The sequence below is a fragment of the Diabrotica undecimpunctata genome, chromosome 2, assembly GCF_040954645.1.
Source record: "Diabrotica undecimpunctata isolate CICGRU chromosome 2, icDiaUnde3, whole genome shotgun sequence".
Classification (NCBI taxonomy): domain Eukaryota; kingdom Metazoa; phylum Arthropoda; class Insecta; order Coleoptera; family Chrysomelidae; genus Diabrotica; species Diabrotica undecimpunctata.
Window position 1 is genome coordinate 9,896,633 of NC_092804.1, and position 14,937 is coordinate 9,911,569.

A 14,937-nucleotide genomic window follows, 5' to 3' on the forward strand; every position below is an offset into this window, starting at 1 on the left:
TGTAATAATTGTCTTTTGAATAAAACGTTGTCTAAAGTGGGTTTTTTATTTAGTAACACAATTTCCTTAACAAATTGAACAAGCGGTTGATTTTTCAACCGGTGAAATTTTCAAAGTCGTTGGGACCGCAATGGTTTTTTTGGTTGAAAAATCTACCAGGTCCTGTTCAACAAAGAAAAAAACATAATACTAAGAGGATACATTATGACTCTATTTATAGTTGTTTTGCATTGTTTTACTGAATATAAGCTTTGAACGACGTAAAAAAAGTTTTGCTCCTTAAAGGGTTAATAAGCATCCTGATTTTTTGAGTCTTTCTTACCGAAATTTATAACAATTTAATATTAAAGCATTTTCCACCAAAAAAAGTACGACAAACTGCTGAAAAAACACCCATGCAATGGTTTAATAATGAATTAAGGTCTTACAGATCTAATCTTCCTCTTAGTAAACACCTTACAGATGCCACTAAGGATCCCGATTTGTTCAAAGTATATAAACAGCAAAAATTTGAATATAATCGACTATTGCAAATTGCTAATAAGTCAGCTTACTGTAATTTTATTACTAATTCTAATAATAAACCTAGAGACTACTGGAAAATAGTAAATTTCGAAAGCAACAACATAAGATCCAGTTCGGTACAACCTGATCTACTTCCAGATGAAATAAATCGCTACAATTGCAGAGAATATAATTACATCTCTTCCTACCATTAATGTCGATATCCTCTTCAATAATTATAGAAATTATCCTTCTCCGAGGAATTTTAATAGAAACTTACCAAATAGTTTTAACACCTTTCACTCATCTTATTAATTTAATTCTATCAACTAAAGTATTTCCAGAAGTACTAAAATACTCAAAAGTACTACCAATCTAAAAAAAAGGTGATTCCTTAAAAACTAACAATTACAGATCGATAAGCATTACAGACCCATACTATTGCCTAAATAAAACATTTTTATTACTGCTACTTTATCCTCAACTAAATACATTTTTAATCAACTTTATTGTTTTTTAAACAATAAATCACAAAATAAAAATTTTGGCAATTCAAATATTGTCAAATATCAGAAACATCAATATGACCAAACGCAACATGTCATATACATTCTTGCACAGCGTGTGGCCTGACTTTAAGGGGTGGCCTGAAAAATGTATTATATTCTTGCAAAATTTTGGAATATGTTTAATTCGTAGAACAATTTTAACATTTGTTTTCGATACATATTTCAGTCCTCTACAAATAGTTTTTCTTGATTTTTGGTGTAAAATAATTAGGGAAACAGGAATTTAACAATTTAGAAATTTCCACTGGGTTTCCTATGGCCCATTTGACGATTCACCACCCTGTATGACTCATTTCAGAACATCCACTGAACTGCTTACCGCAACTTTGCCATAAATCTTTTTCTGTTTAATATGTGTTCTTGTTTGTATATATTTAAGTTACGTTTTATATTCCTTTTTTATATACTATATATTTTTTTGACTTGCCACAAACAATATATGTGTGTTATGTAGTTAAATAAATACTCTACTCTACTCACAGTATGGTAGAAAGTGTGGCCTGTAAAGAGTGTTGGAAAAGAAGACGGAGGTAGCTGAATTGAAAATGCTACGGTGGATTTTGGGTGAAACTAGAAGGGGCAAGATCAGAAACGACGTGGTTAGGGAAAGAGCAGGGGTGACTACATCAAAAAAGATTGACTGTTGACTTCATAGGAATGTGTATTGATTTTGATAAAGCTGTAACAACAGCTGCACCCACACCTAGTCCTATCTCCTCCTTCGCTAGTTCATTAGGTGTGCCGTTTAACTCTTCTAAGGTGCTGGAACCTTGGTATGAAATAAAATCCACAATATAACCAGACACCCCTGATAGGATAAAAAATTTGTAACCTCATTTTTGCGGCTTGCTTTTCATATACTGAAGTAAATTTCCAGCTCGTGTTCCTTTGTACGCTACCATGGTTTCATCAATGGAGTATTCATTTACAGTGTAAAACTTTTTAAAATTTTCTTTAACTTCTAAAAGCTGACGTATTTTGAAAAACTTATCTGTTGTGGTTTGTGGTATATGTCCGATTGAAGAACGGATTTTTTAAATTTTTTTTTGAAGTTATACTTCTATACGCACGGTCGGCGTTGGAAATTTGCATGAGAGTGAATCTGTGAAACCATTACATATGTAAGATAATGAGTAAGAGAGAGACAGAAGATATATTTTCTCTCTCTTCCTCTCTCGAGAATAAAAATGTTCCTTTTGTATATATATTTAATATTATATATATTATATTATAATATTGTATATATATAAATATATATAATATTATATATAATATAATACGTATTAATATTATTATTTATGTGATATGTTTTGTATTATTTAAAATTAAACGTTTATAATTATTTTAGGCTTTTGTATTTCAAAATAATCACTGTTTTACCGAGAACTGTCAATTTTGAAATCCGGTAATGTCATGTCTAATTGGCAAATCCTTTACGTGTTTGGTTCATACGCTGGTGGTTGTGAGTTCGAATCCCAATTATGAATTTTCTTTTTATTTTTGAAATATTTAAAAACCTCACGTTAATCTTAATAAATATATGTAATATACGCAAAAAACATAAATTTTAAAATAAAATGAAAATTTACAACATAATCCGAGTTGTTGGTTTTTATTTTTATCTTCGTAAAGTAAGTTATGTATATTGGCAGTTTTAAATAAGTATGAATATTACATTTTAATTTATATTGTATTATTATATTGAATTATGTCGCAGTGTATTTATTGTATTGTAATTTTTATATTAATAACAAAATAAACAATGAATTTTACTGCAGAGTATGTGTAAAATTTTTTTTGCATTCAACTCCTTTTATACATACATAAAAATAAAAATATATCTTTTCATTAAAATATTGATACAATCCTTCATTTACTATACTCCTATTACAGGTCAAATGTTTATATACAGCAAACGATGCACCATATACCTATATAACTAATTATTTTTCTCTTTCTGCTCTCTCTTACCTATAGCATTACATATGTTATGATTGTGCAGATTGACTCCTATATAAATTTTTAACGGCGAACGCGTGTATAGAAGTATAACTTCTACCGGCAGTCCCACTGGACTGCCACACTCGTTTTTTTTTTTGTTTCATTCAGTTGAAAAATCTAAACTACACTCCGCGTCATAGAAAACGGGCCACCCCAAATATTTAAAATATTTTCGAAATTATTATTTATTGCTACAAAATTAAGCATTTATTTTTTTGTATATTGAATCAATAACTCGTTTAATATAAAATTACATCATTATCGTAAAACATCAATCGAAAATAAAAAATTTAAGAAAAATAGGAAATTTATTGAAAAAATCAACTTACAGTTTTTAAAACAACAATGAACTGTATATTAAAAAAAAAGCTGGTATCCATTTTCAGTAATGGGTATTGCCACCTCGATTCTGGATGACACTCCTCATTCGATTTGGCATGGAATTTATAACGTTTTGGATATCTCTTTGGGGAAAAGTGGCCCATTCATCAATGAGTGCCATCTGAAGCTCTACAGGTGTTGTTGGAGCAGGTATGCGACGCCTAACGCGACTTTTTAGCAGGCTCCATATATGCTCAATAGGATTGAAATCGGGGCTTTGAGCAGGCCAGTCTATTTTTGGAATACCAACCTCGTCAAGGTACTCCGTTATTATCCTTGCCGTGTGTGGTCTCGCATTATCCTGCATTAGCAGGAATTCGTCGCCAATAAATCCGGCATAGGGCATCACGTTATGTTGTAAGATTTCCGTTATGTACCTTACTGCTGTTAACGCACCTCTGTCGATCACGACGAGATCCGTATGCACATCAAAAGAAATCCCTGTCCAAAACATTACTGAACTACCACCAAAAGCAACCCGTGGTGCCAAGTGCAACCAGCGAAACGTTCTCCAGCCCGTCTGTACACCTTACTGCGTCCATATTTACCATAAATAGACATTCTACACTCATCCGTAAACAATACTTTTTTCCAATCGTCTGCTGTCCAATTGATGTGCTCACAGGCAAAATCGAGTCGTCGTCTTTTGTGAGCTGGGGAAAGTAAGGGCCCTGTTGCTGGACTGCAAGCTGTCAAACCTTGCTCCATTATCTTCGCCGAATAGTAGAAAGGCTGATTGCTGGTCCTTGAGCTTGCTTTAAATGGCCTTGAAGTATTCTAGCGGTTTGGGTCTGATTCCGTAATGCAGCAAGAATGACGACGCGATCTTCCCTAGCGGTTGTTTTCCTTTTTGGACCTGTACCAGGTCGTCGTTGGTCAGATCCTGTCACAATAAATCGTTGCTGGGTCCTTTGTGCAGTCGAACGACTAACATTCAATTGTCGTGCAACTTGCTTTGACTTAATCCACTTCCCAGTAATTCCATCGTTATTAACTCAAGACTACTTCATACTAAGTCGGCTACTGTAATCTGAGATGCGTTTAAAACTCATTAGAACCCTTTACAATATCATACATTTCTCAAAACAATCGCTTTCTCGAAAATTGATCAAGTTGTAAACAACTTTTTTTCAAAATTGTTTTGTTTTATAGGTTCTATGAATATCTATTTTTAAGTTAAATATATATTTAACTTAAATAACCCAAGACACATTAAAAATAAAATAATATTAATTCAATATACAAAAAAATAAATGCTTAATTTTGTAGCAATAAATAATAATTTCGCAAATATTTTAAATACTTGTGGTGGCCTGTTTTCTATGACGCAGAGTGTATATCACTCAGACACATGGCTGACAATTTTTTGATTCCAGAAATATTTTGTTTTAGGAGAAACGTGTAAATGGAGCTTAAATTGTCCACATCCTTTTTGTGATTAATGGATTTTTGGCATTGTAGATTTAACACATATCGAGGATTTTGCGTTGAAATTCTATTTTGATCTAAGATTATACAGGACTATGTGATTTTTACTATTAACATTGATGCTAAGACTTAAGCTAGTTTACCATATCTAGTAGAAATATCAACCTGATTAACGTTGTTATTTCCATTATTGTTTCTCGAATCCAATTTTTGTACACTGCCTCTATATTCACGGGTATAGATAACAATGGTAGTTGAAAATAGGTCTTAATAAGACAAAGAAAACAAAAATATTTACCTGAAACAAACGAAACAACATCCGTCCTCTTTCGGAAACCATTTCCAAAAGAGTGTCGAAGTGTTTTCCGTCCGTCGTTTCGCTGTATGGAACACACAAGGCGAACGTTAAAAAATCCAACATGGCCGATACGATCAAGGCACCAGTTCCAACTGCCTAAAATGAAAATAAGTTCATTAGTTTAACACATAATACACAATGGTGTTTTCAGATGCTATTTTTTGATTTTGCTATTAAAGACTAATATTACTGTTAATAACCAATTTGTCTTAATTAGAAATAATGAAAAACGAGAAATTAAATAAAAAATGTATTATTTACAAACAATGACTCATAAATGCTAAAGTAGACATCATTGGAACAGCTATGGAATATCTGTTGATGATGACGATAACAAGTGGATAATAGAGTGAAAATATTTTAAACATAGCATCGGTATGTCTTTATTTCATATAATAATAGATTTAAATCAATAAAGACCTCCTAAGTTCTTCTTCTTCCTCTCTTAGTGCTACAACCATCTGTGTATCCTTATATCATTCGCTACACTCTCTAGCCAACTCTTTTTAGGGCGGCCTCGTGGTCTATTTTGGGTTGGTCTCCATTCCGTGATTTTTTTGTATTTCTTTCATTGTTAATTCGAAGCAAGTGGCCAAGCTAACAAATTCTATGATATTTAACAAACTTTACTGCATTAGCATGTTTACTCGTCGAGATCAAAGGTCATGCGGATTCTCTAGCCCCTATTCTGCTCCTTGACATGTCCAAACAGTTTCCTGAGCTCTTTCCTTTCAAAACTTTTCAGAGTGTCTTAATTTTGGTTCATCAGGGTACATGCATCAACCATAAGTCACAATGAATCTTATTAGTATTTTGTAACAATTTTACATGTTCGAATTCTTTCCTAGCATTTTAGAAGCTACCCATAAGCATTAGGCTTTCAGATAGTTTTTTCCTGTTTATAGTGGCAAAGGCTTATTTGAAATAGACTTTTTATGTCGATGTTGTGGTTCTTTTATAACAGTTGCCGTAGCATGTCTGTCTGATCACTAGTAGATCGGTTTGACCAAAATCCGTATCGGTATTCTTTCTTGTAAATGGGGTGTATCAGGCCCCATTTCCATTCTTCAGTGATTGCTTCATCATCCCATATTTTGTATGATTAAACCATGTATTTATTTCCATAGTGCTGGTCCTCCATTTTCAATAATTGAGCTGTTATTGTATCCGTACCAGGTACCTTATTAGTTTTTAAGAACTTATACTTATAATTTCATTTTCGGAAGGTCCATGAATTTCTCTCTCAGCTGATAGAATTGCAGGTGCATTTTCTCCTCTACATTATCATGGTTTAGTAGCTCATGGAAATAATTTTCCTAGATGCTTAGAATGCTTTCATCATCAATCAGGATATTTACTTCTTTGTGTGTGTGTGTTTGTGCATTATTGGCTTCGGAGTCTCTGTCCATTCGCCATCTTACCTTTATGGGATTAGTTTGTATTTTTTATTCGGAAGCTCTAAAGAAGTGACCCTTGCTTTCTTCTCGTTTGCTATACAATCATAGTCCTGCTCTAATTTTACAAAGAAATATTTCCTATATATCTAATTTTACAATTATACCTTAGATTTTTATTTCTCTTATAACATATTCAGCTTGTTTTGAATTATTTCCTTTTGTTGTGTTTTTCTTTTATTTTTTATTTATTTTTTTCTTTTTTTTTATATATACATATATATACACATATATATTTATTTATTTGTTTTTTTTTCCTATCTTTTTATCTTATATAATTTGGGATCTTAGACTAGGATACAATTTGACGCTCAGGGGTCGATCAGAGCATTTAGACGAGACTGTCATCGAATGCCATAGTCTGTGGACTAGTACGAATTTCGATGCGCATCGCTCCGCCTCGGATTTTCCCATTGGCTCTTGTCCTGGAAATCCCTATTTATCGCTCGAACGGCACATATAAATATTGGCGATTTTCAGGTCAGTCAGTCAGTCCCTCACGGGCTCTCCGAGAGTTTAGTGCTCTTGGGGCGCTGCTTCCTGCTGTTCCAATTATACTCTGTGGCTGAGATATTTCAACTTAACTTGGTGTTTTTATTTCGACGAAGAAATTGTCATGTAAGAAATATCTTGCCTTTTTCAAGGCAAGACACCGAAGATAAATATTTTCCAAGTCCATAACCCGAAAATGGACTTAAGTAGAGGAGCTCTCGACAGTATATTCGAAGCCCTCTACAGAGCACCCGGGGATATCAGAAGGTGGTTAGAACCTTATTTGTTCCCCCGAGGTGACAAGACAGGTGGACCTCGGATAGACTTAGGGCTTTGCACGAAGGGAAAAAAAACATAGGCCATAAACTTAATCTAATACATAAAATATGTTTATACAAAATTTGATAAATATTACAATCTTCTGAACTTAGTAATTGGGTTAGGTTATATGGTTTGGTGATTTTGGGTATTTTGGTTATTTCTTCACTTAATACTTTTACTTCATTACTTATTTTAGAACAGCCTAATATCATGTGCTCTGTTGTACCTTCTTCTCCGCATGTACAATTAGGAGAATCACTTAATTTTATTTTATATTTATATTGCGGAGTTAAAATATGGTTGAACCTTAATCTGCACAATACAGAGAAAAACCGCTTACTTCCCGACAGTCTTGAGAACCAAGACTGGTTTTCTTTTATTCCACAATGCCCTTTAATCCAAACAAGTGATACATTAATCTTTTGAGATTGTAGTTCATGAAGTTTAGTAATTATTTTGGTAAAAATATAATTACTATTGACCTGGTGGATATTTTTTATTTTGATAACAGCACTTTTACTATCTGAACAAATTGCAAATTATTCTTCTGTAACTTTCATATTACTTATATATAGAAGAGCTTCTAATATGGCGATTAATTCTGCCGTATATATTGTTAGTTTTTCATTTAATTTATAAGATTTTTTAATGTTATTATGTGAGTCAAATATAGCGCAACCTACTTTATTGTTACTCTTTGATGCATCGGTGAATATATAGCGACATCTGGGAAGATACTTTTCTAAATCTTGCTTAAATATGTATTGTCTAATTCTTGGGTGAAATTTTGAATAGTCTTGGAGAAAAACACAGTTAATTGGATGGATGTTGTAAATATTTATACTATATAATGGATCTACATCTGAAATTTACTTCTTTATCTCTACAAAAACTTTCCCTAGGTTTAAACTCTTTTGTCTTGAATCTCTATAGAATTTTTTTTTTAATTTCTCGTCTATTTTTTTTAATCGTATGTCTCGCGTTTCTTTCTTCTGCACACTTATGTTGCACCTCTTCTTTTCATGTTGTACTCTTTCTTGTTACTTCTTGTTCCTAGTTGTAAATATTTTAACCTCGTATCGTCCTTTTGCCTTATAATCAGTCTACATTAGACCTCAAACCCCCCTGCATTTCGATGTTTCTCTTGTTCTTCTATAACCTGCTGTACCGCTTTTAGTATACTGTTCTTGATATGTTGCAATCGCCCTTCCTCATCTAGTAGATTTTCATCTCTATTTAATTCCTCCTCTATTGCATTTTATACTCTGTTAGATTTGCTTGGTTGCCCAGTTTACTTATATTCCCTTTCTTTTTAATTTTCAAATTAAGTCGTCTCAGAAACGCAACTCCAAAATATTGGCAATATCATTTAAAAGTCATCTACTTTAAAATGTATAATGTATATATATATATATATATATATATATATATATATATATATATCTAAATTGTCAATATGAATGAGTCTGATAAAATTAAATTATCAGTAGAATTTTTTACCAAGTAATAAAAACCATATTAGTTTAAGTTTGTTTTTGTTAACTATAAATAAACCGTAGATACTTACAATATGTTGAGTCCACATGTTCAAAAGACTGTCTAGGAACGGCTTTGTTTGCAACAACGACGACTTGTTGAGTTGTTCCTGTCTCAGATCGTAATCGTCATGCATAGGATGCATCAATGCGCAAATGACATCTATAGCAGCTTGAGTCACGGCATAATCATCTCTTTTCAATGCTGCAATAACTTTGTGTCCTATGGCTTCCCTAAAACTGTAATACAATAGTTTAAAACAACTTTTAGTTCCATATAAAAATGTGTTTGGTAATTTGCTTACCCAGGTAATTTTGTAAATGATGCATATCCTACTTTACTGGCTACTAGACGTCTTAGCCCTTGGAATTGAGCTTCCAATTCGACTAAGCTAATAGTTTTTTGGTCACCTTCTTTTGATACCAACGATTGCAGTACGCCTGTGATAAGTTTTTCTTTATTTTCTGAAAATATACCCTAGAAGAAAAATAAGAAAAAAACTTAGAATAAAGTAAAAAACTTTTACTTTAATCAGTACAGTTTAATTTAAAATTAATAAACCTATGAAAATATCCACAAAAATTACAATTTCCAAAAAAATTTTGGTACTATCAGACCATCATCAGTGGTACCTGAAAGTAAGTAATCCCACATTAATATAATGAATAAAAAGGGGTAAACTTTTATTATTAATATAAAAAAACAGTATGATGACTTGCTTCAGTCGCTTCAAAACGGTATAAAAACCTCTGATTTACATTTTAAATGTTATAAAAATTAAAAATAAAACAACATAATGACGATTTTTTAAGATTTAACCGAAAGGAACATTCTGACCCTTACTCGAAGTGGAGACGATGATTTAAGATTTAGTCGAAAGGAACATACTGACTCTTACTCGAAATGGAGACCACGTCTGGGTTTAACAAAAGTTACCAGCCAACTGAATTGGAGAATCATGAAGTAATTACCATAAATTAACAAATAAAACAAACAAATATGAGTAAGCATCTAAAGTAAGGCTGATGCACAACATCTACACTCGTTAAAATATATCTGAATGATGCACTCTTTGTGTGAAGAAATAAGTGCTGCAATATGGGCATCCCAATCGAAGACGGGAGATTGTACACAATACACACAAGTGGGAATAAATGGAAAAATCTTGGGGAGACCTATGTCTGACAGAGGACGCAAACAGAAACTGTATGATAATGATAGAATTTGTATTTAGCCAAATTATGTAACCAGTGTTTCAATTTATTGGCAAATTACCTAACCCTATGTTTCAAAAACTTTATGATATCCTCTTACCTCTTGTGTTATGCTGTATAGAAGCCCGCTGTAAGGAATATTGCTATTGAACCTCCTCAAACATTGAGAAAAAGGTTTGGAAGGTGGTGGATTCATAAGTAGTTTCAGGTGTAAACTTTCTGCTTCTTCATCTACAGGTATGCTCAGAGGACTTAACCTCAATCCCCTATCGGTGGCAACCATCGTTACGTGCACATCTTTATTACCTGCAGCTCTTACGCCATCTAACAATGATGCTAATAGTGAATCTCTAAAATGTTTAATATTAAAATTAATATTCTCTTCTCTCTGTAAAGCAAGCTAAACCACCATAGCAGTGCTACTTGCTTTTCTATTAACTTAACGATCGACTCTACTCTGTAAATCAGTTGTGATGTGATGAGTGATTATTCAGATTTATATACAGTGTGATCAATTTATATTTGAAATGTTATTAATGAACATATAGCGACATATGAGATATCATATGATACTATGAATGATAATAGATACGCTATAAGGTAAATTTGCTTTATTGACCTGAAGAAGACCTCTGACTGAGCACAAAAATCAAAAACTAGCCGAATCCTAGCACATGACACCTCAAATCAAAGGACATGAGACGTATATGTAGCACATATAATGTATATAGCGTATCATATAAGTGTCATATAGTCAGATCAATAAACTTACCTATCCGTTGTAGTATATGTTCTAGTCTGCCCATTTAAATACTCAATAGAAAACAGCTGCAGATTGCTGTTATCTCTTACGAGAGCAAATATATTATTTAATGGTTGTAGAGTACAAATACTGTAGGTTTGTGGATCTCTTTCTAATATACAGTGCTCCGAGAGACACAGCGTTCTTCGAACAGGTTCATTATGTCTAGCTTTTTGAATTTTGTACACGGAGAATTCTGATACAGCAGTAATGTATTCATCATCACTAAAACAAAAGCATAATCATTAAAACGAGACATTTAGAGTAACATTAATCGTATAAACAAAACAATAAGTTGTAACGAAGATACGGTCAACGCTTGCAGGCGACTGGACCTCTCTCAGTATGCCCGCACTCCCACAAACAACCTACCAGTATAAAACGCCGTGAACAACGACAGAGAATCAAGTTCGATCTGGAGTATTGGTCTGGTAAGAGCTTCTATCTCTAAGTACTGATCTGAGGCCACCTTCCTTTCTCCCATACCTGCGATCGAGTATTGATCGACAGCTTCCGTTTATCGCTTGGGTCGAGTATTGATCGATCCCTTCCATCCCACCTCTCGGTTGAGTATTCATCGGCCGTTTCCATGGTCTTTGGGTATTGACTGAAGATCGTCCTTTATTTTACCCATCCATTCGCCGCTTGTTTTCCGTTCAACGGCATCGACGTCGGACCTCAGCCCGTCGATTTTATTTACGAGGATTCGTCTTTGTATTTTTATGTATAGAAGTTTTGTTTATTTATTTATTTGAATATGTTTTTGGTGTCTGATAGAGCTACCCGTCACAAATTGGCGCCTAAGCAAAAGTAAAATGCCGGTTCATCCAGCAATGAAAAAAACAACAACAACGACAGAATATTCTTTGACAATACTCAACCAACCGATAGATGTTCTGAGAGATGATAACTTGGACATGAAAAAAAAACGAGAAAAACGTTTCTGAAGAGGTATGACAAGTTATCATAATTTGGAGTCCTTTCTATGAGCAACACAAATTCTATAAAAAAAAGTCTGGAATAACTTTCTTAGGTAGTCCGCATACATATTGGGAATTCTAGTTGCAGATTATAATAAAGAAATTTTAAGTAGACTAAATCTTAGAACTCTTTATGGCAGACAAATACCGTTTAAGTACTGTTTTTAAGAGAGAATAAGGAAAAAGACTCGAACTGTGGAAGGAAATTTATGGGTTATTTACAAGACAATCTGCCTGCTCATTCGCATTGTCTTGTCAAGAGGTTGCCAATCCAAGAGTAAAACTGTCCGCCTTATTCGCCGGATATTGCGCAGTGAGACTTCTAACTGTTTCTGACGCAAATCTACTTTAAATGAACAAGATTTGTCCGTAAAAGCTTTGAAAGAGAAAGTGAGGCCTCTTAAAAAAGCTGAGAGAGAAAGACTTCCAGTGTTGTTTCAAATAAACAAAAATCTATATGGAGCGTCATAGGGATACAAGATTAAAATTATATTAAACCTGAAAATGAGTAAATAAGTATGAACTGAAAATGAAATGTATTATAGTGTGTGACGATAATATACTCTTATCGTCTAGAATACACTTATGTATTCAACAGAACATGTTTTTTTACCGTCACTTTATGTATAAAAGACCGAGCAGAAATCCATTAGTGGCATTCTTGGTGTGTTAAACAAAGAATACCTACCTACCTACTACCGGAACAGGTAAGCTGAACGTGTTTCACTACGTTCGCCCTGCCTCAGTGACTACATGTGTTGAATGTAGCCACCGATTTTCCTTTGCCGTCTGATGTGTTGAATTGGATGCGTCCTTCCGTAGACATTCATTTCACGCTGAGAAATGAATGTGGCTTCTAATTAATTCCCAAAATCATCGATTTATTATTCACGGATCAAATATCGTCAAAATAACCTTCTAACGTCTACAAAAGCCGAAAATGTACATGTAGAACTTATATAAATTTGAAATAATGAAACGATTTTCATATTTTGTCTGTTTAGATCAAAATAAATGTCTTGAGAAACCCGAGGTCATCACAAATGTTAGTTCTCGTTATTTAATAGACCCATTTTCTACATCCTCAAAATTATTTAACTTTGCTGTTATTCTAAAATATTTAACCACACAAATAATTTATTTTTTTTAATCCTGTTACTGAAATACTCGGAAATACATGTTGGAATTCAATCCTCTGTCGCAAACTGTGTATATATTAAGAAATAATAGTGTTATAAGCTTAATCCAAAGTCTTACCTGTACTTTCCAAATCGTTGAACTTGAAAATCCTCTAAAGATATTGGCTTACTTAAAACCTTGATATTAATTCCTAAATTGGCGGTTGCGGATTCCAAAATTTTACTTTTGATACTTTCATAATGCGGCGATTGAAATAAATGCAAACGACCAAATCCTCCGCAAACTATCACAAATCCTCCTTAAAAGGAAATTTATATTAAATTTTATTAAAAACTCGTTAGTGTAAGCTTCCAAAAATAGAGAAGTCAAATATGGAATACGGTCGTGGGTTTAGTCAGTTTAATCCTAACTTTTCAAAGATCAATTTATAATACTTTTATTTTGATGAACCGCGTATTCGGATCCTGCAGCGCATGTGAATTTTTCTGTTCAATAAATGAAGTTCTCATCTCTGTCGGATCAGTACTCATTCGATATGAAGCAGTCGTTTGAAATGAATAGCATTACACGCAAACGTTTTGGAAATACGATTCAAGTGAACAAAAAATCAAACACGAATGAGTATACAAGTACATAGAGATCTTCGTCTTGTGCTAATGTACGCAATGAAACGTGTAGGCGTTCTCGCTAGCGCTGGTGGAGGAATACATGAATACATAGGAATCTCCCTTTCACTCATCTGATTGTTGTGTTAATATCAGGCATACCATACCAGTTTCTTATATTTATGAATCATAAATATTGCTTGGGACCAGGTCCGAGTTTACCTTCAATTTTCCCCCATTAAGATGATATTTAATAGCCTATATTTGTCATGTCTTGAATAATGGCCCAAGCATGAAACCTTTCGCTGTTTAACAAGATCTATTAGTAGTTCTATTTGGATATGAGCTGTCCTTAAGATATCTTCATTTGTAACATGACACTTCAAAAGCTTCTATGCGATTCAGAGATCTTCTTTAAATACTAAGATCTCATTTTCGTACAACAGGATGGGCAATATGTACCATTTTATGACTAGGATTCGAACATTTAAAGTAATTTATAAGCGTTTATGTTACGATCGTCATAGAAAAGATCTAGTACATACATTTGCGAGATTTTGGCAAGTTTGTGTTATCTGTTGTTAGTCAATTAATAATTGTCCCTTTTTTGTCCTATTTTTGATTATAACCATGTTTTTTATATTAAAATCAAGTCCAAACCTGCTACTTATTTCTGCTATCCTTGAGACAATCGTCTGCAGAACTTCCAGACTGTCTGTAAAAATGGCAGTGTCATTAACTTACCTTGTTCAGTTGTTCTCTATTTATAAGCATTCCCTCGTCTATATCAGTTAGCGCGAGGTTTGCGAAACACTAGCATAAGTAATATTGCAAAAATATGACAGGAAAAAAGCAATTAAATATTAAATGGATACTTATGGGATATAACAATTAATAATATCAAAAGCAAAAAGAGAAGATATTATAGTATAATAATATAATGCATGCAAACTATGATTACTGAAGAAACAGTAGGAAAAAATAATAGGAGCCAAAGAGATGGAATACTAGAAACTAGCTGTGGGAAAATTAAAATGAGAAATTATAACAAATAAATCAGAAAAATTATAAGACCAAAACATGATCACTGATGAAATATGGATCAAATAATTTATACAGCACAGTCATGTATTCAGTACATCCAATCACAAA

At 33.1% G+C, this 14,937-nt stretch overlaps 1 protein-coding gene across 1 annotated transcript in view; it reads right to left on the reverse strand.

The window, feature by feature from the left end:
• Positions 1-14,937, reverse strand: part of Rme-8 (receptor mediated endocytosis 8) — a 52,090-nt gene that overhangs the window by 33,048 nt on the left and 4,105 nt on the right. The window contains exons 4-9 of the mRNA XM_072522227.1: positions 13,298-13,478; positions 11,031-11,285; positions 10,359-10,608; positions 9,349-9,521; positions 9,076-9,283; positions 5,182-5,337 (exon numbers count right to left, since the gene is read on the reverse strand). Coding sequence (XP_072378328.1) covers positions 5,182-5,337; positions 9,076-9,283; positions 9,349-9,521; positions 10,359-10,608; positions 11,031-11,285; positions 13,298-13,478 — 1,223 coding nt within the window. The remainder of the gene's footprint in view (positions 1-5,181; positions 5,338-9,075; positions 9,284-9,348; positions 9,522-10,358; positions 10,609-11,030; positions 11,286-13,297; positions 13,479-14,937) is intronic.